General features: G+C 43.9%; 1 protein-coding gene across 4 annotated transcripts; it reads right to left on the minus strand.

The window, feature by feature from the left end:
* Positions 1-1,600: 1,600 nt before the first annotated feature.
* On the minus strand, positions 1,601-23,632 carry draxina (dorsal inhibitory axon guidance protein a). 4 transcript variants are annotated; one of them, XM_083772160.1, is made up of 7 exons: positions 23,485-23,632; positions 11,728-12,253; positions 10,275-10,495; positions 6,056-6,176; positions 4,253-4,387; positions 3,243-3,332; positions 1,601-2,094 (listed from the first exon to the last, which is right to left on the minus strand). In XM_083772160.1, the coding sequence occupies exons 2-7, from the start codon at positions 12,230-12,232 to the stop codon at positions 1,982-1,984; spliced, it is 1,185 nt and encodes a 394-aa protein (XP_083628286.1). In that variant the 5' UTR covers positions 12,233-12,253; positions 23,485-23,632; the 3' UTR covers positions 1,601-1,981. The 4 variants fall into 4 exon arrangements, with proteins under 4 accessions (XP_083628286.1, XP_083628287.1, XP_083628288.1 ...); XM_083772161.1 differs by having other exon boundaries at positions 6,056-6,173; positions 11,728-12,256; XM_083772162.1 differs by having other exon boundaries at positions 4,295-4,387; positions 11,728-12,256.
* Between the last annotated feature and the right edge of the window lie 248 nt (positions 23,633-23,880).

Here is a 23,880-nt window from a genome sequence, read left to right on the forward strand (position 1 = left end):
GCACACACACACACACACACACACACACACACACACACACACACACACACACACACACACACACACACACAGTTTGGCTGCAGTGATTACATGAAACAGAGAACGCAAGGGAGAGCCATTTGTTTTGGGCCAGTCGTTTCCAGGAGATATATCCCACCTGAAATACTGCACAACCTTGCGAGGTCAGCATTGGAGATAGAGACCACACATATTTTAACGGGCCCTGTCTCTGCTGCCCTATCTGCCCATAAATAAAACCATAGGCTGTAGTTTACAGGACTGCAAACTGAAGGCTTGATGACCATATAACCCTTGCGTTTCAGTGTCTTGCCATGATACCACAGTATATGGAAAGGATCTGTCACTGAGCTTTTTAAACAGAACAGAACAGAATGTTGTCTCTGATGGATGCTTCTGATATGGATGAGCCCCATAATACAAATGTATACAATACACACACCTTGTTCTGTGCCTGTGTAAAATGTGAGAGCAGTGTGCCTGCATGTTTTGCATCTTGTTGAAGGTGTACTTAAGTTATTTGTTGAAAACAAAATGATACATTTACCTCACCTCACCTATCCCGTCGTTGGGGCACCACAGACGATCTGTTGACCAGCTCTCTCGGGATGGACAGATACATTTACAGATACATTTACACTGAAAATTAAATAGGAATTAGGTGATGAGCTATCACCGTTGTTCATTGAAAACCTCACTAACAACCATGATTAACACAGTCACTGGAAACCATTAAAACTATCGTTTCACTTAGATGTATTTGCATCAATATCAAAACCTCAACCTAGTTTTTCCTCACTACATTTGTTTAGTGGAGGTTGGGAAATATACAGTAGCACCCATTTTAAGATGTTCACTTTAATGTAAGAGTGGTTTGCATTTTAAATACATTAAAAATACACAAAAATAAGGTTTATCTTGGTAAATGTTTAATCATGAAAGTAATGAAGCTGAAAAACACAATATAGACAAAGAGTCCTGTTTAAGAAAAGTATAAATTAAACATAAAAAAGAAAGTCAAATCCAGGTCAACATTTTTGTTTAATTGCTGAGCGATTGCTTTTTAAAGAAAAGTATAAGGTTACAGATAAAAAATACATTCAAACAATTAAAACATATTTGTATTTACAGTATAGGACTCCAGACGTGGGTCAAATAATAATAGAAATATTCTACCTTATCCTTGGAGTACCAGATAGGTGGAGTTTTCCCCCCATGTAGGCTACAATCTATTATATCAGTGAGTCTAGACAATGACGCCACAGTTTAGTACATCTTCCTGTGGAACGTCGGGCTGTCCCATGCAGTGAGACCCCACCCATCTGGGACACCAAGGATGTTAGAAAAGGCTCACAATGCAAATACTATTTCACCTGTGTCTGCAGAAAAGAGACAATCAGACAGAGTCTTTGCACGTTTCTTGTTTGGACGCGCATATACTGAATGAATGAATGAATGAATGAATGAATGGATGGATGAATGGATGGATGGATGGATTGGGTGCTTAAAAAGATGGTCTCTCTGTGGCATTTTGCACTCCCAGCCTACCCCACATGTGGAATCTGGGCAAAAAGAGTCATCTGAATGTTCTGTATTGAAGTGTTTCTTTATGAAATTTATTTTAGTGTTGATTTAAGAGTTATTTGTTCACTCATAGGACTTCTATGGCTGAAGGACTGGCTTCAACCAAGTTTGGCTAAAAGAATAGCCTAGTTAATTTGACCGGTATTAACCTTTATGAACATTATACCTCCATTGCGTTCAGTTGTTTTACACTGTCCAGGTTCAATGAACACAGAATGGTGTTGTGTTACATTTGTATGCTTTGCACTATTGAGATGAAACAATGGTCCACCATCAGTGTTATGCTGCGTCCTGCTGTCTGTTCAGCAGTAGTCAAGGGCTCTTTTTTCTCCTATTCCTCCACCTTTATCGCCTTCAAATTTCCCCGTCCTTGTCTTCTTCAGATAGTGATGAAGGCTCCCTGCTCGCTGTTGACAGACTCTGGCACCACGCAGCGACCCCTCCTCCTGGTCACGCGTCGCTTCCGGTGGAATTTGGCATAACATCGGAATCCTGGGAGGGAAATATACAGTAGCGCCCATTAATTGTAGTCATACATAGCCAGATAATCGGAGATCTCCGCCTACTGATAGTCCAGAGACATCTAAATTCAGTGCAGTTGCTGGAATAGTGGCGAGAATGGCAGCTAGCCTACTGCATTGAAAACAAATCATATCAATCACGGTCCCAAAATGAAGGACCACACCACAGTAAAGTCTTTGCATTGGTTTTGGAATGCAGTTTATTCTTTTAAAAATCTCTGCATTCTTTCCGCCCAGTTTTAGCAGCTACAATTAATGTAGATGCCACCAGACGTATCGGTAGGCGGTGATCTCGATCTTCGAGAGACTAATATGTTCCATGCAACAGGGTGGATGATTTAAAGTGTACAGTAACATCCTCTGTGTTTATTGAACACTGAGAGTGTAAAAATAGACCCTAAGGGACCCTTACTCGTTCATACATATGTCCATACATACATACGTCCATACTAATAAAAGTTCAAGATAAATGAATGATTAAGATATTTACTGTGTGAGTATCGATGCATGATAGCTGCTTCATATCGTGTCTTTGCATCATTTCATCTTCCGTCTGAACACACCATAAGATCGCGGACATAGATACTGTACGTCAGAGACGACTGACTCATCATAGATGAATGATTTCACAGGCTGGCAACATGAATCTTGAGATGCACATTGGACCGGTGCGAGTGTCATTATGTTGGTACGACTTATTAACCCCATCCCTAACACATATCTAACCTTAACCCTAACGACACGCAAAGTCACGTAGTCAGAGTAATGGAATGTCGGAGTTATGGGCAGTCCCCACTGGACCCACGTCTTTCTCATGTGATCCTTTCAATTCAATGAATACATAAGAGAGCTAAAACTCCAACAGCCACCAAGATCGCCTAGTGTACTCTGGGTAGTTACCGCTGACCACTACCTTGATGTTGTTGGTGAAAGTGGACCTCGAGGGCAGGTAATATTAGTGGTTGTCTGCATGCTGCTCCTGAACCGAGATGCCCTACTGAAGTGGAATACTGCCTTGAGCAATGACCCAATGTTAGCTTGAGTCATCATTTAAAGTGAGTCATATTTATATGGTAACGGTGCAGTAGATTGGTGTGAACTTGCACTCCCCCCACTTACCCTCCTCACACATGCAGTCATCGTAACACTTGTTGTTGAGGCCTCGGTTGTGTGGTTTACACTCATGTTGTCTCAGGTCACAGCAGGAGCCTAATGATAATCAGGATAGTAAACATTATTCTTCAAAAACAAGGCTCAAAAAGGTGCAAATAATCAATCAAATATGCGTAGCTTACGAAGTTACAGTAGTGTATGAACAGGCTAAATGATAAAAAGCTCATCTAAAGGTTGTATGTTTTAGAGAATGGTCCAGTAAGAAGATAGACAAGAAAGGTGTGGTTGCACTGTTTTCCTGAAGAAACAGTGTGGGACTGTGGACTCCAGTAGCACGCTGTGCAGTATGATAATGTATGATGATGATGATGATGTATTGACCCACATGACGTCACAGGGGGCGGAATAATAACGGCAATACCTTTTTGGGGTTACAATTACAATTACTATAGTCAATTAGAACCTGCTGCAGAGTTTAGCAGGACAGGTTGTTCCAGAGGGTTATTGGAGCCCCAACTATAGCTCTAAAATGTTATACATTGGATAAATGGAACAAGGATCATCTGTATAATAGCCTACTACTACTACTACTACTACTACTACTACTACTAATAAGAAAACAAAAACATCAGTGTTTAACCCATTTTGGGCGGGAACCCCTTTTGGTGTTTTAAACATTATGTTATAATTTAGCTATTGAAAAATAGCAGATCTACAAGCTCATAGTGCGCCAGCGAGTGGTGCGCTACGAGCTTGTAGGTCTGCTATTTCTTTTAATAGTGAAAATGTGCCTCAAATCTTTGAATGTATATTCTTCAAATCTTTGCTTCTGGAGGGTCCCTGGAACAACATATTTTCAGTTGGGGGTCGGCGGCATATTGCAATCTTTGGGGTCCTTGACATGAAATATTGAGAACCACTGATATAGAAACATGAGGTTTTTCAGAAGAAAAGATTTTTTTTTAATTTCGATGTCAGGCCTAAATGGCATGAAGTGAAATACAACAGCAACCGACCTGGGACACAGTCTAGGTGGTGGTCACATGGCTCCATGGGACCTGGGAGACAGTCTAGGTGGTGGTCACATGGCTCCATGACATCAGTGTCCACGGTCACATTCCCACTGCTCAGGTTCTTACTGCGCCGCTTGTCTGCAACAGGCAGAAAAATAAACACAAGATTGATATTAAAGGTCACTGATGTGATCAATACTGTGAAGACCTGCACAAACGCATGGATTACTGATGAGATGCTTAATGTCACTCACTGACAAATAGCACATAAACATGGATGGTGTGTGGTGTCATTGATATCAGTATATTATACTGCCGACAGACATCTTTTGTTTAAAGTGGGAAATTTGGTATATAGTTTTTTTTTAATGGCCTAAAATATTGTCTATATACACGATAAATATTTATCCAATTTTGTAACCCATTTTTTCACCCAGTGTCAATTATCTAATGTAATCCTGGGCGGTACACTTCCTCTGCCAACCTGGGGGGTCAGCGGACTGACCTCATGCCTCCTTCATACGCATGAGGAGTCCAAGCTGCTTCTTTTCACCTGACAGGGGAGAGTTTTCCTGGTTGGACGTAAGCGTGTGGAAGGAACACGTTATTCCAACCAGTTTCTTTCCCCTCCATCAGGTGTCCCGGCTGGCCAGCGGGAGGTTATCTACAGTATATACAGTATACATTCATGAATCCACTTGCTGACTGGCTGTCGGTATTGAGCATTTGGTATAGGGGGATATATGTGACCATACCATTGACAACCTATATACAAATTTTCATTATGCTTTATGTAGCATGTGACATAGGGGGGTTTTCATGATTCTGAATCCATTCCAAGCATTAGTTTTGCACTCAAAAAACACTCCTTGGGCTATACATAGCCGTCATCACAAAAGTCAGCTACTTTTTGGCACATTTGGGCAAGTCCTCAAATCATGCATTAAAGTGAGGAACTTCACATTGGCACAGTTAAAATGATGACAAACGTGCACTAATTGGTTTTCAAATACTTCTTTTTAACAGCTCAATTTATAATTGTGTCTCTCTCTGGTACTTCATGCTAATGATTACTTACTTATCTGATCACATTTGACCCAAGTCTGGATTAGATTAATGGTTACGATATAGACTAGAACAACATAGTTTTTTTAAAGATATGTTTGTGAGCACATTACAGAACATACAATACATTTAGACAGAAGAAATATCAATCTCAGCAGACAACTTAATAATGTTTAAGTATAGTAGCTGAAATTAGAAGGTGGGAGGGAGACCTTAGTCCCACAAGGGAAATTCAGTACCATCTTATGGCTGCTCAGATGGTTATGATGAGCGCTTGGGAGGGTTAGAGAGAGAGAGAGAGAATCTGATCAGATGTCATTCCAGTCATTGTAGTTTGAGGTGTGAGTTTCGATGACCATGTTCACACATCCACCCCTTCAGGGCGTAAATAGGCCTATAAGAGAAAAATGGCCCACATATGAGAATGGTCAATTTTTTGTCCTGATACTCTGTGTGGCCTGTGGTAAAGATTTGTCATTGTCACCACTATGACAAATGATTCCGCATGTGTAGTTTGGCAATACACCACACACAATGCACTGAATGTCTTCCATCAGATGTGATGTTTTTCTGTTGTCTTTCTGTGTTTTGTTGTGAAAAATTAATACATTTTAAGTTGGAAAAAAAGATTCTTCCATCGAGCACAAGTCACATGATCTGCCAGATCCAATATCCAAACATCACCATCACACATTAAGGTCGGCACTGTGTTCAATGATGGAAGGATTATTGATAGCTGACCTTTCTTCTTCGAGGGCGGCCAGGAGTCGACAGGCTTCATATCTTCATAGTCCGTCCAGTCAAAGAGATTCATGTCCAAAGTCGGCATTACGTCTCCATGGCCCTTTCCTCTGCCAACCTTCTGACAAAAGGGAGAACACCTTACAGTTACACCGAATGACTTATCAATGACTTCTAATCGCATCTATCATTGAATCAAATGGAAGTAATGAGTAAAGAGCCATAATGCCATATACTCGACTCGTATCATAAGATATGGCACACCGATGGCAGTTTGATACAAACAGTTGATGGGTAAGGGGATGATGATACTGTGATTGCTAGAAACTCCCAAGAAATTGTTTTTCTATGTGTCGGTCCACCTGCCAAGATGTTTGCCAAGGCATCTTTGAAGTGTCTGTAGCGACACTCCCTTATAGACAAAAGGGTTATCAGAAGAATATTGATTTGGGACTGGGCCGCAGTCCAGGCACCTTGGCTGGTAATCCAGTCTGGCAGTGTGCCGCGGGTTCAACTCCTGATCCCGACGGCCTTTACTGCATGTCAACCCCCCATCGGTGGATGTCTTCCAACCACCTCAAGCTGAACCCAGACAAGACTGAGCTGCTCTTCTTCCCAGCTAAGTCCTGCCCTATGCGGGAGCTAACTATTTCCGTAGACAACGCCCTGGTAACGTCTGTCCCAACAGCCAGGAACCTTGGTGTTGTCCTGGACAGTCAGCTCTCGTTCAAAACACACATCACAGCTGTCACTCGATCCTGTAGGTTCACACTCTATAACATACAACGAATTAGACCGTTCCTCACCCAGGAGTCAGCCCAGCTCCTAATCCAGACAACAGTCTTGTCAAAACTTGACTATTGTAACTCCCTCCTTACTGGCCTGCCGGCATGTGCACAGCTTGCATGGTCTTCAACCAGCCAAAATTCTCACATGTCGCCCCTTCTCCGCTCCCTCCACTGGCTCCCAGTCGCTGCCCGCACAGAATACAAAACTCTGATGCTGGCATTCAAAGCAACCAAAGGTATGGCACTCCCATATCTTGCAAGTATGATCGAACCCTACAAACACTCCTGTGCACTCAGATCAGCCAACGCAGGGAAGCTGGAAGTACCCTCACTAAAAATGCCGGGACAACGCTCCACACGTCCCAAACTCTTCTCCCTTCTGGCTACAAAACTATGGAATGCACTTTACAATCATTACACTATTACAATCAGAACTGCAGCCTCACTCCCAATCTTCCGCCATAGTCTGAAAACCCACCTTTTCAGACTCCACCATGGCCCGTAGCACTTACCCTACCCCCTTAGATAGCACTTTTTGTAGACTTAGATAGCATTTGATACAGACTTATAGCATGTTGTGTAGACAGCACTATAATTGCATTGTATGTAGTCATAGCACTTCATAGCACATATGTATAGCATAGTATAGTATATATGTATAGTTTATAGTTTCATAGATATTCCACTGTTACGTTCTTAGCTTACGTATGTTTCATGATAACTACTTTTTATGTATGATGATGTATTGCCATGCTTTTTGTTCTTGCTTAATGTAAATCGCTCTGGATTAAGAGCGTCTGCTAAATGCCTAAATTGTAAATTGTAAATCTCTCTCCCCATTTCCTGTCAGTCTACTCTCTATCTCTCTATAAAATAAATATATATAAAATAAAGGCGAAAGGCACAAAAAACATAAAAAAGGAAGAATATTGATTTGTACTTTTTATTCATAGTTTTTATCACGTTGTTAGTATATTATGTTATAATAATAGCCACACCAGGACAAGCTAGTACTCGTAATGGTAACATTCTATGTTTGAAACATGCTCTAGTAATAGGCTCTCTTATAAGATATACTTCCTGACTTTCCTGTCTGTTTTTACTGTCCTATCCTAAATAATAGTCATAAATTAGTCCAAAAAGCCAATCTTCTAATATACAGGTACATATTGTACAGCAAAAAGTGACATTGTCTAAACAAACAGTGACATTTATGGATTGCCAGGACAGCTATTGTCAGAAGCTGACTGTTCAGGAATTCATTCAAATTCATGAGTGTCAAAGAATGTAAATCTTCCACCAAGGCAGAAAAGTGCTTTAATTCCTGTCATTTCCATGGAGTCCGGATGCCATCGCAGTACAAGACAGCTGCACTGTGAATTGTTCTAGCTAAAAATGCCATAAAACTCCAATAAAACTATAAAAGTGTCACTCCTCTTCAAATCAAGTAAGAAAAATAATCACGTTGGCAGGCCTCCTAGAGGCGCCCCCGGGGGGGGGGGGGGGGGGGAATGTGGGAGGCGGGGTCATTGAAAGAATGATCTATCAAAACATAAGGATCTACGGCAAGCCCTTCACGCGCCTATCGATCCATACTCATTTCCTCTCACCCTCAGGAAGTGTATGCGTCAATTAGATTAATTGCGATGTACTACTAGTGCTCGACTGCTCATTTAGCCATCAACATGGGATCGAACATTAATTAAGAAGTCTTGCAGTGTCATTGAGCGCAGGTCCAGGGGAGGTGGGCGCGATGACTTGTTTTTCCACTGTGGGCAACAGTAATATCTGACTGCTCGCAGAATAAAGACATGCTCAGTCTACTCGGTAGCATAAACAGCATACCAAGCAGCCTAACAGTTCAGACATCAAACACTCAACACAAGGCCAGCAAAGCCACGCACATAATGTACACCATAACTCATAGTGATGAGTCCACTTATCCGGATAAGAGTGTTGGCTAAAATGCTTGAAATGTAGCAATTGCAATGTCCAATTCCACAAGTTGACTTTCCTTAGTGTTAAACATTTCTAGTCAGTTCAATGGAGAAAGGAGATAAGTTTTTGCTCTCTCTCTCTCTGGCTCATCGGTCCCAGTGTCCCTGAGAAAGATATAAACCCCTGATGAGGCTGGTACCTTGCAAGGTGGCCTCTACTGTCACTTTGTGAATGGGTGAATGCAACACACACATAGTAAAGTGCTATGGATAAAGGTGCAATAGAAATGCTGACCATTTACTAGTCTATTTGTAGCTGGGAGAATTCTCAACTCTGCCTCAGAAAAAAAGTTACAAGCATCATCAATGCAGAGGATCAGAAACTATTAGCCTATAATTTACTGTGGTTAACGATGTCTTAAAGGTTTTATCGCACACGATTGGTGATTATGTGCGCGTGTGCGCCTGCATGCGTGCAGTCATGCTTGCACGACGCGTGAGTGTGTGTGCGTAGTACGTGTGCTAATGTGTGTGTGGGTTTATAAGCAAGCATGCCTGCGTCTCCATTAACCTAGAGAGAGAGCTACACCTCACCAGAAACATATTTGAATTGTATTCATGAAAAGTGTTCCACACAGAATGCCTACTGCACATGCACAGACAGACAGACAGACAGACAGACAGACAGACAGACAGACAGACAGACAGACAGACAGACAGACAGACAGACAGACAGACAGACAGACAGACAGACAGACAGACAGACAGACAGACAGACAGACAGACAGACAGACAGTGTAAGTATTAATATTAGAGCATGCCTCCTGGTGGAGATTTGTCACAATCATTTTTTTTAAACATATAGTTCATGACAAAGCCATATGAAAATAAATAAATAAATACATTAAATACGGTATATGTATGGGTCAATTAATGTACACTTTCGGAGCAAAATTAACACAGATTTTACAGTGTGTAGAAGAGGAGATCTGATTGAGTGCAGACAAGGGGGCATATGACACTGAAATCATTCAATGGGAATTTTCAGCCAGACACATGCAACCCAGGCAGTATATTATGTAGACATATTTGTTCTGCCAACGTACAGTGTGTAATAAAGAGACTAGGGGTGACAGTTATGGAGTGAGGGCTACTCGACCCAGCGGCACCATTGTGACCCGGGGGGCCTGCATGCTATTATGCATGGCCATATCCGTCATATATACCGTGACCAAAAACCACTGAGCCTGGCTCACTGGCTGATATTTCTCACAGCTGCCACTGCCACCGGTGGCTTCCTGTGAAGGCAGCGTCACTTTCCAAAATGAAATATGTGAGCTTTATTGTAATATCACGTCTGTTGAGGAAGAACGAGGAAGGAGGGTGGGTGGGCAGCCTTATTCGCTCTATTTCCCTTGCACATTGGGAGTCACACAACAGATGCACCCCCCCCCCCCTTTAACGAGCACTACTTGGGTTTCCAATAGAGGGTACCTGTGGTTTGGTGGAGGCTGGGGGCAGTGTTGGGGGATGCTCGTTCATCACCGTGGCAACCATGGACGAGCCGGAGCCAACAGCGGTGGCAATGGGGGGAGGAGGTTCACTGGGCGGGGTCACGCTGAGAGAGGGGGAGGCGTCGGAGGAGGAGGAGGGAGGCTCCTCAAACAGATCCCTGTCCTTTAGAAGAGTGCTGAGCTCAGGGTCTGGGAGAAACCCTGGACAAAAGCACAGGTGGGGGAGGAGAGGAGAGATTGATTATTCACAAACCAAACAAACCAACTCTAACTTCACACCTGATTCTTTGGGTGTGTTTTAACTGGCTTTGAGTGGCAAATAGGCTGTTTTTGCCATATACGGTACATTACAGTCAAGGAAATATATTATATTAATATTCTACTTTGTCAGGAAGCTTCACATCTCTGGCATTGACATTGTGAGCTATTCGTAAATAGTATTGTTTAGTGTACATTAAGTACACCAAGAATGACTCACATACTGTATACTACAAAAGTAGTAGTGACTACAGTTCCATGTAGTAAATGGAATCACTGGCCCAGACTCCCTCACCCGCTCCACTCTTGATGGCTCCATTGTCACCCCCCTCCACCCAAGTCTGCCACCTTGGTGTCATCCTGGACCCCACCCTCTCCTCCAGTCCCATGTCAACCAGATCACTAAAACTGCCTTTTTCCACCTTTGCAACATTGCTCGCCTTCGTCCCTTGGACATGCGCTGCTCCCGTGCTTGCGTTTAGGGTTAAGTTAGGGTTTGAGTTTGAGTTAGGTTGTCGATCTAATGATGGTCGGACCAATAGTATGTCTAAACTAAAGCCTATACCCGGTGGTGACACCGTATAGGAGGCTATGACAGTACACTCACACATCCAGACTCCACTACTGCCATAGCCTCCTATACGGTTCCAAGGTTCTCAAGAAATTGCAGTAGGTACACCAGAACACCAGAACAGAGCCCGATCCAGGGACCACAACACATCAGTCATCTATGACCTTGGCTGGCTCCCAGTCAAATAAAGAATAGATTTCAAGATACTGATCAGCACCTACCTGTATAAAACAACCAGGCTCCCCGCTACCTCTCTGAATTCCTCCAACGTCACGCCCATCCAGAGTAAAAAGAGAATGTTGTAGTCTATTGTAACTCTCCCCCAAGGAACACACAAGGCCCAGAATTTAATTTAGGAGCAAAAGGAAGCGATTTGGAAGATAATGTGTGAAAAGCAACTGAAAATAGCCAATTTTGTCTCAGCCTACATGAGAAGCACTAGCCTTTTCTGGTTGTCTTGGTCGAACAAATTTATTTTATTTTCGTCAATAATGCTTTAGAACCCTCTTTGAAGATATATGTGTCTGTCTGTCTGCTTCTCTCTGTTTGTCTATCTATCTAATTTATGTAGAGAGTAGATGTTATTATCTACCTTCAATCTTACCTTTTCCATGCCGACCTTTATCACGTCGACTCCCCTTTTTCCTATGGTCAAAATGGTGCCCATGGCCATGGCCTCCGTGGCCCCTGCCCTTGCGCGGCCCTAGTGGGTGGTTATCGTGCGCCGGGGACAGACTCTTGAAGCTGGCACGGACCCTGTCTCTCTCCCGGCCAGGGCCCATCTCCAACCTCACAGGACTCAGGCCCTCCAGACCGGTTCCATCATCCTCAGGCCTGGCCAATGGGTGAACTGGCCTCCGGGAGAGCAACCCGGCACCGCCTTTGGCGAACCGAGACCCCTGGCTGCCGTGCCCCCCATGTTCCCTGCCGTGGTTGTGGCTCTGTGAGCCTGGGCCAGGGTACTGCAGGGCATTGCTGCTACTGCCACCTGCTGAAATCTGTGCCAGTCTCCTCTTGCTGCCATGAGCGGTGGCTCCAGGCTCAGCGCTGCGTGAAACCGCCAGGGTGGCTAGAAGGAACGCCAAGATCACACTCCAGGAGACGGCCATTGTCTGTAAACACAGCACCACCTGCTGGGGGGAGGGGGAAAAGCAAACATTGTCTCGGTTGACTGAATGATTTGAGTGGTGATATGAAAAGTGGATGTTTATGCAGTGAGCTATTTTTTAAGGTCTAACTACTACACCCACAACCTGACAGGTATCCCTGCAGATATCATGCACTCTTTGAAATGGACAGGTTAAGGAATACAAAAAAGTGATTTTGATTAAGCACTTTACACGCTCGATAATCTCTTCACATTGTTACTTGGTTATTACTTATGCCAAGTTTTTGAGTGGTGCAACCACTCCTACAACCAGCAATGTCCGTGCATACCTATGTGGCCACCTATGTGGCCATGAGCACGAGTATATGACTATTAGTACCAGTAGGGGCGCTGTTTGCCAGAAACAGAGAGAGATAGTATTAGTGCTGCCTGTTGCCTGCTAATGAGAGAGAGAGAGAGAGAGAGAGAGAGAGGAGAGGTGGGGGGGAGAGAGGGGAGTTGCACCGCTCAGTGCACACGGGTGTGATTTTTACTTGTTACTTGCGCAAGCAGAGCGTGCGCAAGTACTTGTTGTTTTCGGCTGCGTGTGTCGGAGACACCCTCGGCCAATCAGGGCGCTGCGTGTGTACATCGGTGCGTCGCTCGGCCAATCACAGCGCGAGTTGGCAGTTTGCTGCGTATGTCGGTGGTCCCTTTGGATCGCCTCCTTGTGTTGGTGGCGTTGCTCGGCCAATCAGGGATTGGCTGATGACGTAACTATGTGTGTTTATGTAAATGTAATGTTTATGTTTGAAAGAAGGTGGATGACGTAACCAATTTAAGTTTATAGTATATATTAACTATATATGTCAGATTGGGGTCTGCTTATAGCGCAGTAGGTGGAGAGCCGGGGCGCCAAACAGAATGCAAGTTGCACACTCTGCTTGCACACAAGTAGGCCATTCATGCCATGGCCAACTTGTGTGCAAAGTGCAAGTTGGCAGCTCGACAGAGTGCATTTCTAGTGTTATACCTGTTATTATGTCTTGCTTTGGTATATTGTTAGCACAGTCTGAGTCTGAGGAGCATCTCACACCAACCATCTCATCACTGCACATGAGTGAGCGATGAACAAATCTTCTTGTTAAGACAAGCAGCCAGCGCTATGGGTACGCTTCAGATGGTGTTGCCAATGTAGAATCTAGCACAATTGATTTGACTTTATAACCCACAAGTCTGAATAATCCCAGAAGAGATTTTACCAGCAGGTTTTTCTCTTCAGTAATTTTTCAATAGATAGTTACAGGGATACTACTAAACTAACAATAGCAGGGTGTGAAGTGAAAGCAGTTTTTAGGGACTAGGCAGACCTTTTCTGCCTAGGGGGGGCCACATGGCTAAAATATGGTGAAAATGAAAGGACGCATTAAACCAACTACCACAGCGTCCACAGTACGCATACAACATTATCCTGCTACGTTATGGGGGGGGGGGGGGGGACCTATTATATTGAAAACTTACTTCCATCACTGTACATCTATATGCATTTATGATCTAAATTAACCAAATTAGGTGTGCGCAAAAAAGTTATTAGAATGCATTGCAATGCATAGTATAGTGCAATTTGTTCCAGAATAGACACAAGGATGGTAGTAGTAGCACACATTCACTACCTGCCTCTCAAGCTGGCTAGGCTATCTCACAAGCTTTATCAGTAGAAGGACAGTGCTTGTCGTGTAACAGATGACTCCCATGCATGGAGCACCACACTCAGACTGCACTGCGCACACGTCGTCCATCACTGCCTGTTCACTGAGCCCTCCACCCCTCACTTCCATTTCCAAAGTCTATGAGGTGAAACTCAACTGAAATGTTTGCTGAAAACCACTCCATGGAGGCATTATTGTATGATACTAATGACAAAATACTGCTTCTATGTGACAGCTGTGTGGCCCATTTTAAACGTATCCAGAAGCTGCAGAATGTGGTTGCCTAGATTTGCAATGTCTGTAATCCAACATTGAAAAATATCATGCGTTATGCATGGAGCATACAAGTTATACATGTACTAAATGTGTTTTGAGTGCATGAGGAAAGCTTGGTTTCCAATCTGCAAGCCTAAACCAAAAATCAATACTGTTATAACCCATGACTGAGTCACTAAGAAAGATCACCAATGGAGTCTTTAATAATGCAAACTGTTCTTGGAAACCATGTATCTTAGAGCAGAGGGGCAACACCTTCGCACCAACCATTAACTGATGCAATAATAGTCCCAACTCATGAAATAAACTGTGCTAAAGAATGACAGTTTCAGAGGTCCTTCCTGAATATGGGGTGTTTTTTGTTGTCCACTTTGACATGCAGGGATATAGGGAGGAACACAGAACACTTGGTGGGCTGTGGCGAGCGAGTCCTTTGTGTTAAAGGACAGGTGGTGGTGCAGGCCGTACAGAAAATCAATATGGGAGTAAGTATTGAGCTGTTGGTGCTGGTATGTGATTGTGTGTGCGTGGGTGTGTGCACTCTCTCTCTGTGTGTGAGGGTGTGTGTGTGTGTGTGTGTGTGTGTTTGTAAATGCACTTTCTTGTGTGTGCCTGCCCTGCATATATGGCACAGTATAGCCTGTGTGCGCGGCCGTGTTTGTACAGAAATGTTTGTGCGGCGTGTCTGTGCAAAATCTGCAAACACACCATTCTGTGTGTGTGTGTGTGTGACACCACGATGAAGGACGGGAGAGACCTTATCGACCACTACAAGGTGGGTGAAGGGGAGCAAGCTAACTGTACCTGTGTATGTGTATGTCCTGTGTATTTGTACTGTATGTTATGTTGCACCTATGTGTAAAATAAAATAAATGGTAAATGGTGCATTTATATAGCGCCTTTATCCAAGGCGCTTTACAGAGATTGTGCATTACATTCACCCATTCATACACCGATGGCAGCGGAAACCATGCAAGGCACCAACTAGCACATCGGGAGCAATTAGGGGTTCATTGTCTTGCTCAAGGACACTTCGACAGTAACTCTGGGGGAGCCCGGGTTCGAACTGGCAACCTTACGGTTACCATCCAGGCACTCTACCCCTGAGCCACCACCGCCCCTATGTGTCTTTAGTACTGCTGTAATGTTGTAGTTGTATGTATAGGACCCCCTCTAAAACGAGATGCTGCATCTCAGGATGGCCATCCTCTCAATAAATTCTGACAAATACACAGTCACACACACACACACACACACACACACACACACACACACACACACACACAGACTACAGGGAGGCTGGGTGCTCAGGGTTCTGGTGTCGTGGGGGCACGCTGTGCTCCTGCATGGCACTGCTGCCCTGCAGGGATTAGATGGCTGGCTGCTCCAGCTCGCCTCTGGGACTTCAAGCAGCTGTGCTGTTTGCAAACAACAGCACTGTGATGCTGCTGACTGCCAAGGTGAGACCTTTTGTGGGGGAAAAGCATTACATAAAGCATTACACTTGTTTACAAGAGGGTCCACCTTGTTCAATTCATCAAAACATTTAGAGATGCTGTAATCTGTTGTCGACCCTAAGCCATTCCAGCCTGTCAAAGTGGACAGGGGTGAGGTGGGTTCGGGGGGTGAGGTCAAGTAGGAGCCTGACCAGTTTGTTTTGGGAAGTCTGGAGTCTTGTTTTAAGGGCCTTTGAGGTGCTGTGGTACCAAGAGGTGCATGCATAGTCGACCAGTGAGGAGATCCTGTAAAGGAATCTTGTTCTTAATCTTTGGTTGACTTTTTTGATTACGTTGGTGGCCATTTTATCACCGGAAAGATTAGCCTCCAGGATGGAACCTAGGGAGGTAATTTAATGTGAGAGACTCGCTGAGTGTATGGTGAACTGGATATTTTGGAAGGGGCCTTAATACGTAGGCAAAGGGCCTCACTCAAAATTAAGAATGGATGTCATAATCATATTTATCCAAATAAACCATTCTGGTGTTGAATGGCAAAGTAAACACAGATCAAAACAAGACTACCTCTCAGAATCTATTAAATCTGACACAGAATGAGAGACTGCCATAGCTGTCAGAGCTGCATCACAATTTAAGATGTTTCCACCTCCTCTAGACTCTCACACAAAAGAGAGTTAAGTGATAGAGACCGAAAGGACTCTCATTCAACAAGTAAGGCTTGAATAGACCTGTCAAGGCAGGGCAGTGGTGATGGAAGTTTCCCCCCCAGAACCATGGCCCCCCAACCCATTGCCTTCCTTTCTGAGACATTAATCTATCCGCAAACCCATGGTCCTTAGTCCGCAAGTGCTAATGGGACACGGTGGGTAGCATTCCGTGTCTTAAGCATGGTCTCTCTGGTGTCTTGTGTGGTACATTGATTGATTGATTGAAATATGTATTAACAGTTTGTAGAATTACAGTACATTTCAAGCACAAACTCAATACAAAGACTGATAACTGTGAGTGGACGACCCAATTAAGCATTACACTTGTTTACAACAGGGTCCACATTGTTCAATTCATCAAAACATTTAGAGACATACAAATAGTCACTTCTATGTAGCTAAAGAACAGAACAGGAATTCATCATATAGGAAGCAAAAAGGGAAAAGATACATATACAGTGAGGGGAAATGGGGGAGGGGGCAGTGGGGGGATTCAGATTTTACAGAGGCCAGTTTCGAATTGCAGCCATCCGTAGGTGCCCTTTGAGAGCGGTTTTGAAGGAGTCAAGGGATTCACATGTCTTAATGACTGTTGGTAGACTACACACTACACTACACACCGTGCGAGAACACCACCACCACAGCCCCTCCACCCGCCATGAAGCGTCTGTATTATAAATCACTGTGATGATGGTAGAGCACAGCGGGCAAGCATCTGCTGCTAAGTCTCTTGGAGACCACGCTGGTACAACGAGAGGGACAGCGGATCAAAGTGTGAAAGACGTGTGGAAAGGGTGTATGGAGTATGAAGACCAGGTCATGTGGTGGTATCTAAGTGAGTACTTAGTCTCAGACCCAGGGGTGAGGGGCTGCTGTGGAGGAGGGTGTGTATCTGATATACCCCCGCTGTTCCCAGGCTGAAGTCCTCTCTCTAAACCCCATTTTCAGTAATCAAGAGGTGGGGATTTCTTTAAAATGCAAGTTACAGTAAAGTAGTATTAGAGCGCGAGGGCTTATCCAATGTATCAATAATTAAAGATCTATTAAGATTTTAAATTAATGTAAATTAAACTCAACGATTGCCAACCCTTCTGCGAACACTGGTCAATATTTATGAAGAAATACAGGAAGTACTGTATAAACACTCAAATGGTCTGATCTAGTGTCCGTTGACCTATACTAGATTTGACCATGGATTCATATGAAATATCAGTGAGCTAACACGCCAATGTAGGTCAAATTAACTACAGTTACTACACACCATAAAACCGGCATAGTACCGTCCACCACCCACCCAAGGCGTTGGCTACAGTGCGTATGTGTGCCCTAACTTTGATGGTGCATAACTTCATCAGTCAGTGGTGTGAAAGCTTTGTGTTATCTATAGAGGTTTGGTCATGCCAGTTTAATACTAATAAAATCGTCCAGGCTGACTAAGCCCAAGGGTCAGAGATATGTACTGAGTCAACCATGGGAAGTAGCATCAGCAGAGTCAAATGACAATTTGGTTGGCTGGCTGGTTATTAGGATAAACTACATCCCATAGCCTGTTTGGATGATTGCTCTGCGATTGGCTATTTCGTTGTTAGACCAACCAGCTGACAAATGTAACTTCATCAGTCACAGACATTTGCATTTATAGGGCCAGCCAGAAATGTGGTGATGGACTTTATATAAAACTACAGTTAACAGCTAGTGGGCCAAAGCACCACACCACAACGTCTAGAAGGAATTAGGTGGGTGAGGGGCTAAAAGCAGTGAGGCGGAAGCCAAAGGCATCCCTGTCAGGAGTAGGGCTTGCTGTTCTGTGTGCATCTTTAACTTCACCTGCTGGGACACCAAACCTCCAAGAGCCATCTGTTCCTGTTCTATTATCTGCCATAGCAACCATCCTGAACATAAGGACACACCAAACAAAGGAACCACAGAAAAAACAAAACAGACAACCAGGCATGCAGACTCAGGCCACCTTGAGTGTGTGTGTGTGTGTGTGTGTGTGTGTGTGTGTGTGTGTGTGTGTGTGTGTGTGTGTGTGTGTGTGTGTGTGTGTGCATGTGTGCGTGCATGCGTGTTTGTTTGTTTTTTCACAGAAAGAGACTAGAAATAAAGTGCTCTCCTTTCTGTTGATAGCAGCCAAATTGCACAAACAGCCTGGTTGAGTTTCCCTATCAACCACATTTTCCATCGATCTCTCTCACTCTCCCTCTCTCTCTCTTTCACCTGAAGAACAGTTTTTTGCATTAAGACTTTCTCTGAAAATATGCCTGATAGTGATTCGATTGCTGTAGCCTATATAAAAATAAATAGCGTATGAGGGATATACTGTAGACATGGTGCATAACATAATGTGTCTTATTTCCTGCACAGACTGAGACAAATTCCTGACAATCTTTTAACTGAAATTACAACGTTGAATCTTAAATTGAATACTAAATCCTCTGCTTATAATACTAACACATACTAGCAAAGTTAGCAAACCAAAAATAATGTGTTTCCTTTAACTTATTATTAGGCTATTTCAACCAACCTGAAGTGCTACTTTCACAGCAGATAACGGCAGAAGACTTCCTCTTTATCATAAGTAATGATGTTAAATATTTGATGCTGGAGTATTTACTTTCATATCTCTCTGCCGAGGGGGGGAAATAGGCTTAGTTCGCTCACATCGAATTATCATAAATATCAGCTCCATAACAAGAAGCCAAATTATAGCCCAAGTTAACGCCTGTGCATAATAAAACAACTCTGCCGAGCTGCAGTGAGCACAATAAAATAAAAGTTAATTTCCTCAAGGGCCAATACCACTTTCTTCAGCAAAATAAAATGCTTCCTCTCCCAAAAGCCTCCACAAACAATATTGGCGGATTTCACACAATGACTGGGAGCTTTTGCAGCCTTAGGTGAGCATTGGTTGGGGAGATCCCTGGAAGCGACATGGGGTGATAAAAAATAGCCATAAGGACGGTCCATCTGTCAGCAAGTGAGGCAATGCAGTGACAGAGAGACACACCCACCCACCCACCCACAATGATTCTGTGCTAATCTAATTGCAGGTACAGCAGATGTTTGGGCACAGATCAGAACACTGTTGCGGTCCTCAAATGGTGGAAAGAGCACCTGGTGGCTCAAAATGCTAAAAATATATATATATCATGGTGTGCACTGCAGATTTGTTATTCATCTAATTGTGTCCTCAAATTGTGGGTCACACACACACACACACACACACACACACACACACACACACACACACACACACACACACACACACACACGCTGCACATGTTCCCACCATCATAATCAAGCTTGCAATCACTCTTTCCTCTCACACGCACACACGAGCGCACTCCCACCCACCCACCCACCACACACACACACACACACACACACACACACACACACACACACACACACACACACACACACACACACACACACACACACACACACACACACACACACACACACACACACACACACACACACACACACACACAGCGGGGGTAACCACCCCCAGACACCCACATAGTTCCAAAAATTCTGTGAGACGCAATCAGAAGCACAGCAAGACATCCCACTGAGCAACAGAAGAATGAGACAAACAAAAGACATGCAGCGAGACTGAGACCAAAGGAGTGAATAAGACATAATACTACTGTGTGAGAGGGAGGGATGTGCGCAGCGAGAGAGAGAGAGAGAGAGAGAGAGAGAGAGAGAGAGAGAGAGAGAGAGAGAGTGAGAGAGAGAGGGAGAGAGGGAGAGAGGGAGAGAGAGAGAGGGAGAGAGGGAGGGAGGGAGGGAGGGGAATGAGGGAGAGAGAATGCCAAAGAGGAAGGGGGAATCTATCCTGTGTTAATTAGAACAAAGACATGATGACATCTATTGATTAGTGGCAGATAAGGACACCAGCTGAATACAACTTTCCACAAACACACTTTCAAGATTCTAAAAAAGGCCTACTTCATAAAATTCATAAAATTACATGAAAATAAAATAAAAACAACAATATCCATAAAGCTGCATTAAAAAGCAGTGGGATGAAAGAGTTTTTGGAGTTCTCTTTTTGACCAGAGGTGCTCTGAAGTGGCAGCCCGGTGGGAGTTTACGCGTGTGTGTGTGTGTGTGTGTGTGTGTGTGTGTGTGTGTGTAGCCGAGCGGGTCCTGAGTAGAGTCAGCCTTTCTCTTTACTTTCGGGACTGTAAAGGTCTGGAATTTTGGTCTGAGTGGTACTGGTCATTCTGGTTGTGTTGATAATTCTTGTGAGTTTATTTCTTGCTTTTCTCCGTTGAGGAAGGATTAATTAAAAACCTACAACCTCCTCAGGACAAACACGTGCTGTTGGGCCTTTTTGCATGAAGGACAGGTGGTGGTCCATCTCAGTGCCCCCAGGTGTAGGTAGATCCCTACACCACCTGCCCCTCCAGCCTGAGTGGTCAAGAGAGAGGACTATACTCTGGCTACTGAAATCAAAACAACATGAGAACTTCGTCTTAGCACACAATTTTCTAGTGAAAGGGAATTTGACATTTTCAATTACTGTAAGACAGTAAGACTCAAGATAGCTTTAAAGTAAAACAGACATGAGGCCATTCATTATTTTTTAAATATGCTTAGATGACACATACAACTGTGTCGTCGCTCACTGGAAAATAACTTTTAAGTTGCTCCAATTGGTACAAACAAACTTTGTCCATCTGCCAGTGCTGAGTGGATATTGCAAGTGCAAATGCACTTGCAACTAGAAAAAGTGCCCTTCTGGGAAGGTCTCCACCAGGATAGGAATGTAGGACATTGCAGCTTGCCTTCATCTGGTGGTTGGATAAAAGGCCAACAAAAGTAAATTAGAGGTAACTAGAAAAAGTGCCCTTCTGGGCACAGGTCTCCACCAGGTTATCCACAGATCCGTGCAGTTAGAGGTAAAAACACTTTTGGGCCAGTTATAGCGCCACCTTGAGGCTGAGTTGAAATTGTTCATGTGGCATTTCGTCCTGGGCCTAGTGGGAATGTGCGTGCACAATTTCAGGGAAATCACGCGATGTGTTCATGATTTGCAGCATTTTGTTTGAAACTGAGCACTCCTGTGAACTTTGGAAGCCAATCTTAACCAATCAGGATGGAGTCTGAGAAATCTGAAAGACCCGTTTCGTTGAATGGCTCTAGAGAGACTGTGTACTAATTTGCGTGATGTTTGGACAAAATCTGTAGGTGTACTGTGAAAAAACTTGTTTTGCACAAAGCGGCCTCCTGGTGGCGCTATAACAGGCCGTTCTGGAAAGTTTGGGGCAGAGGTTCATGGTTGGCATCCAGGGAGTGTGTGTGCAAAATGTGGCATCGACCGGGTTAACGGTGGCTGAGATTAGCTGGTCACGGACGGACGGACACACGGACACACGGACACACGGACGGACGGACGGAGTGCAAAACATACTCTCCCCATGCCTTCGGCTGGTGGAGACAAAAACACTTTTCGGCCAGTTATAGCGTCACCTTGAGGCTGAGTTGAAATTGTTCATGTGGCATTTCTTCCTCGGCCTAGTGGGAATGTGCGCGCACAATTTCACGGAAATCACGCGATGTGTTCATGATTTGCAGCATTTTGTTTGAAACTGAGCACTCCTGTGAACTTTGGAAGCCAATCTTAACCAATCAGGATGGAGTCTGAGAAATCTGAAAGACCCGTTTCGTTGAATGGCTCTAGAGAGACTAGCTGTGTACCAATTTGCGCGATGTTTGGACAAAATCTGTAGGTGTACTGTGCAAAAACTTGTTTTGCACAAAGCGGCCTCCTGGTGGCGCTATAACAGGCCGTTGTGGAAATTTTGGGGCAGAGGTTCATCGTTGGCATCCAGGGAGTGTGTGTGCAAAATTTGGCATCGACCGGGTTGTTTTGCACAAAGCGGCCTCCTGGTGGCGCTATAACAGGCCGTTCTGGAAAGTTTGGGGCAGAGGTTCATCGTTGGCATCCAGGGAGTGTGTGTGCAAAATCTGGCATCGACCGGGTTAACGGTGGCCGAGATTAGCTGCTCACGGACACACGGACGGACGGACACACACACACACGGACGGACGGAGTGCAAAACATACTCTCCCCCCATGCCTTCGGCCTGGTGGAGACAATAACAAGCACAGCAGCCTGGTGGAGAGTGTGCATTTTATAACTATCATCCAGTGTATTGCAGTGAATGAATACTGCAGCAGGGGGAACTAACAAAGTAAGTGTTTTTCAATTTTGTGAACTTATTACATACATTCTATTCTGTTAAAAAAAAGAAAAAAAAGGTGCAATCACTCAGGTGTTACTTTAGCTCAAACTGTAGTAGTGGTAGTCAAATACAAACATCTTCAATTGCAAATTAGCCTATAGGGCATCTGTGATTTTGCACCTAGAATAAAATGTTCACAATGAGGTGCCCTTAATTGGTTTATCGTGTAGGTCTATTCTTTTTAAAATATGTCATCCTTAATTAGTGAGATTACGATGGCTTTGTTTTCCTTGCCTGGTGCAGCCTCAAATAGGCGTAGGCCCTGCACTTCATCTCAAATGCGTGTCTTTCTGACTGACTTTAATGAACATGTCTTGTCCACAAGATAAGACGCCTCACCTGCTCTACGGTCGGTGTGTACACTTTAAATTTCAGTCTCACACTGAGGCCCCTCAGTTTAATCAACCCTCCTAGTTCCTGTCTCTCTCCAGTTCGCACAAACAAATTAATGGAAATAATTGGAAAAATATTGCTCTGTGCGTGAGCCTCAGATTGATATTAACTTAAGCAGTGACATAATCGATTCAGCAGTACTAGGCTACAACTTTAAGACAAATAAACAACTGGCAAATCAGCCACAATTACAAAGCCTACTCCAAAAAGTATAGGCACGCCCGTCGCCTTTTATTGTGTAAATACTTACATTTTGGTGCAACATAATTGCAAATCAAAGTATCTATGGTAGGATTAAATCTCTACCCATGCATTTATAAGTTAACTTTCACTCAATTATATTGCCCATAGGTCTGGCTTTAATTGGACATCAATCCATTCCGTTTAAATAAACACAGATGCTGATCACACATTTCAGCCGGGCACGTCTACACGTTGGTTAATTAACAATTAATAGAACATGGCTTACCGGCGTTTTCCCTCTTTGCGATGTATTAGATTTGCCAAAGTATCTCGGTCATAAATTATGGTTGCGGCTTGACAGCGCACTGGACCAAAATAACGTCTGTAGTCCTGTCCGCTCACCGGGAGGATGTGTGCGCTGTGATGTGCTGTGCGTCTGCTTTATCAGATAGTAGGCTACCAACTCCGAGAGCGCGACTGTGTGCGCCGGTGTGCACGCTGCGTTACGCCGAAACAGGTTATATGTTGACGTTTGTGACGGCAGAGGTCACTGTTTTGCAATCGACTAACAAGACTGAGCGAGCTGATTGATAGATAATACTCGCTTACATTAACGAGTTTACGATAAAAACACTGAACAAACAAACACATTATTTCAAAATGACCTCCAACCCACCCCACC

The sequence above is a fragment of the Protomyctophum parallelum genome (genome assembly GCF_964188405.1).
Source record: "Protomyctophum parallelum genome assembly, chromosome: 8".
Lineage (NCBI taxonomy): Eukaryota > Metazoa > Chordata > Actinopteri > Myctophiformes > Myctophidae > Protomyctophum > Protomyctophum parallelum.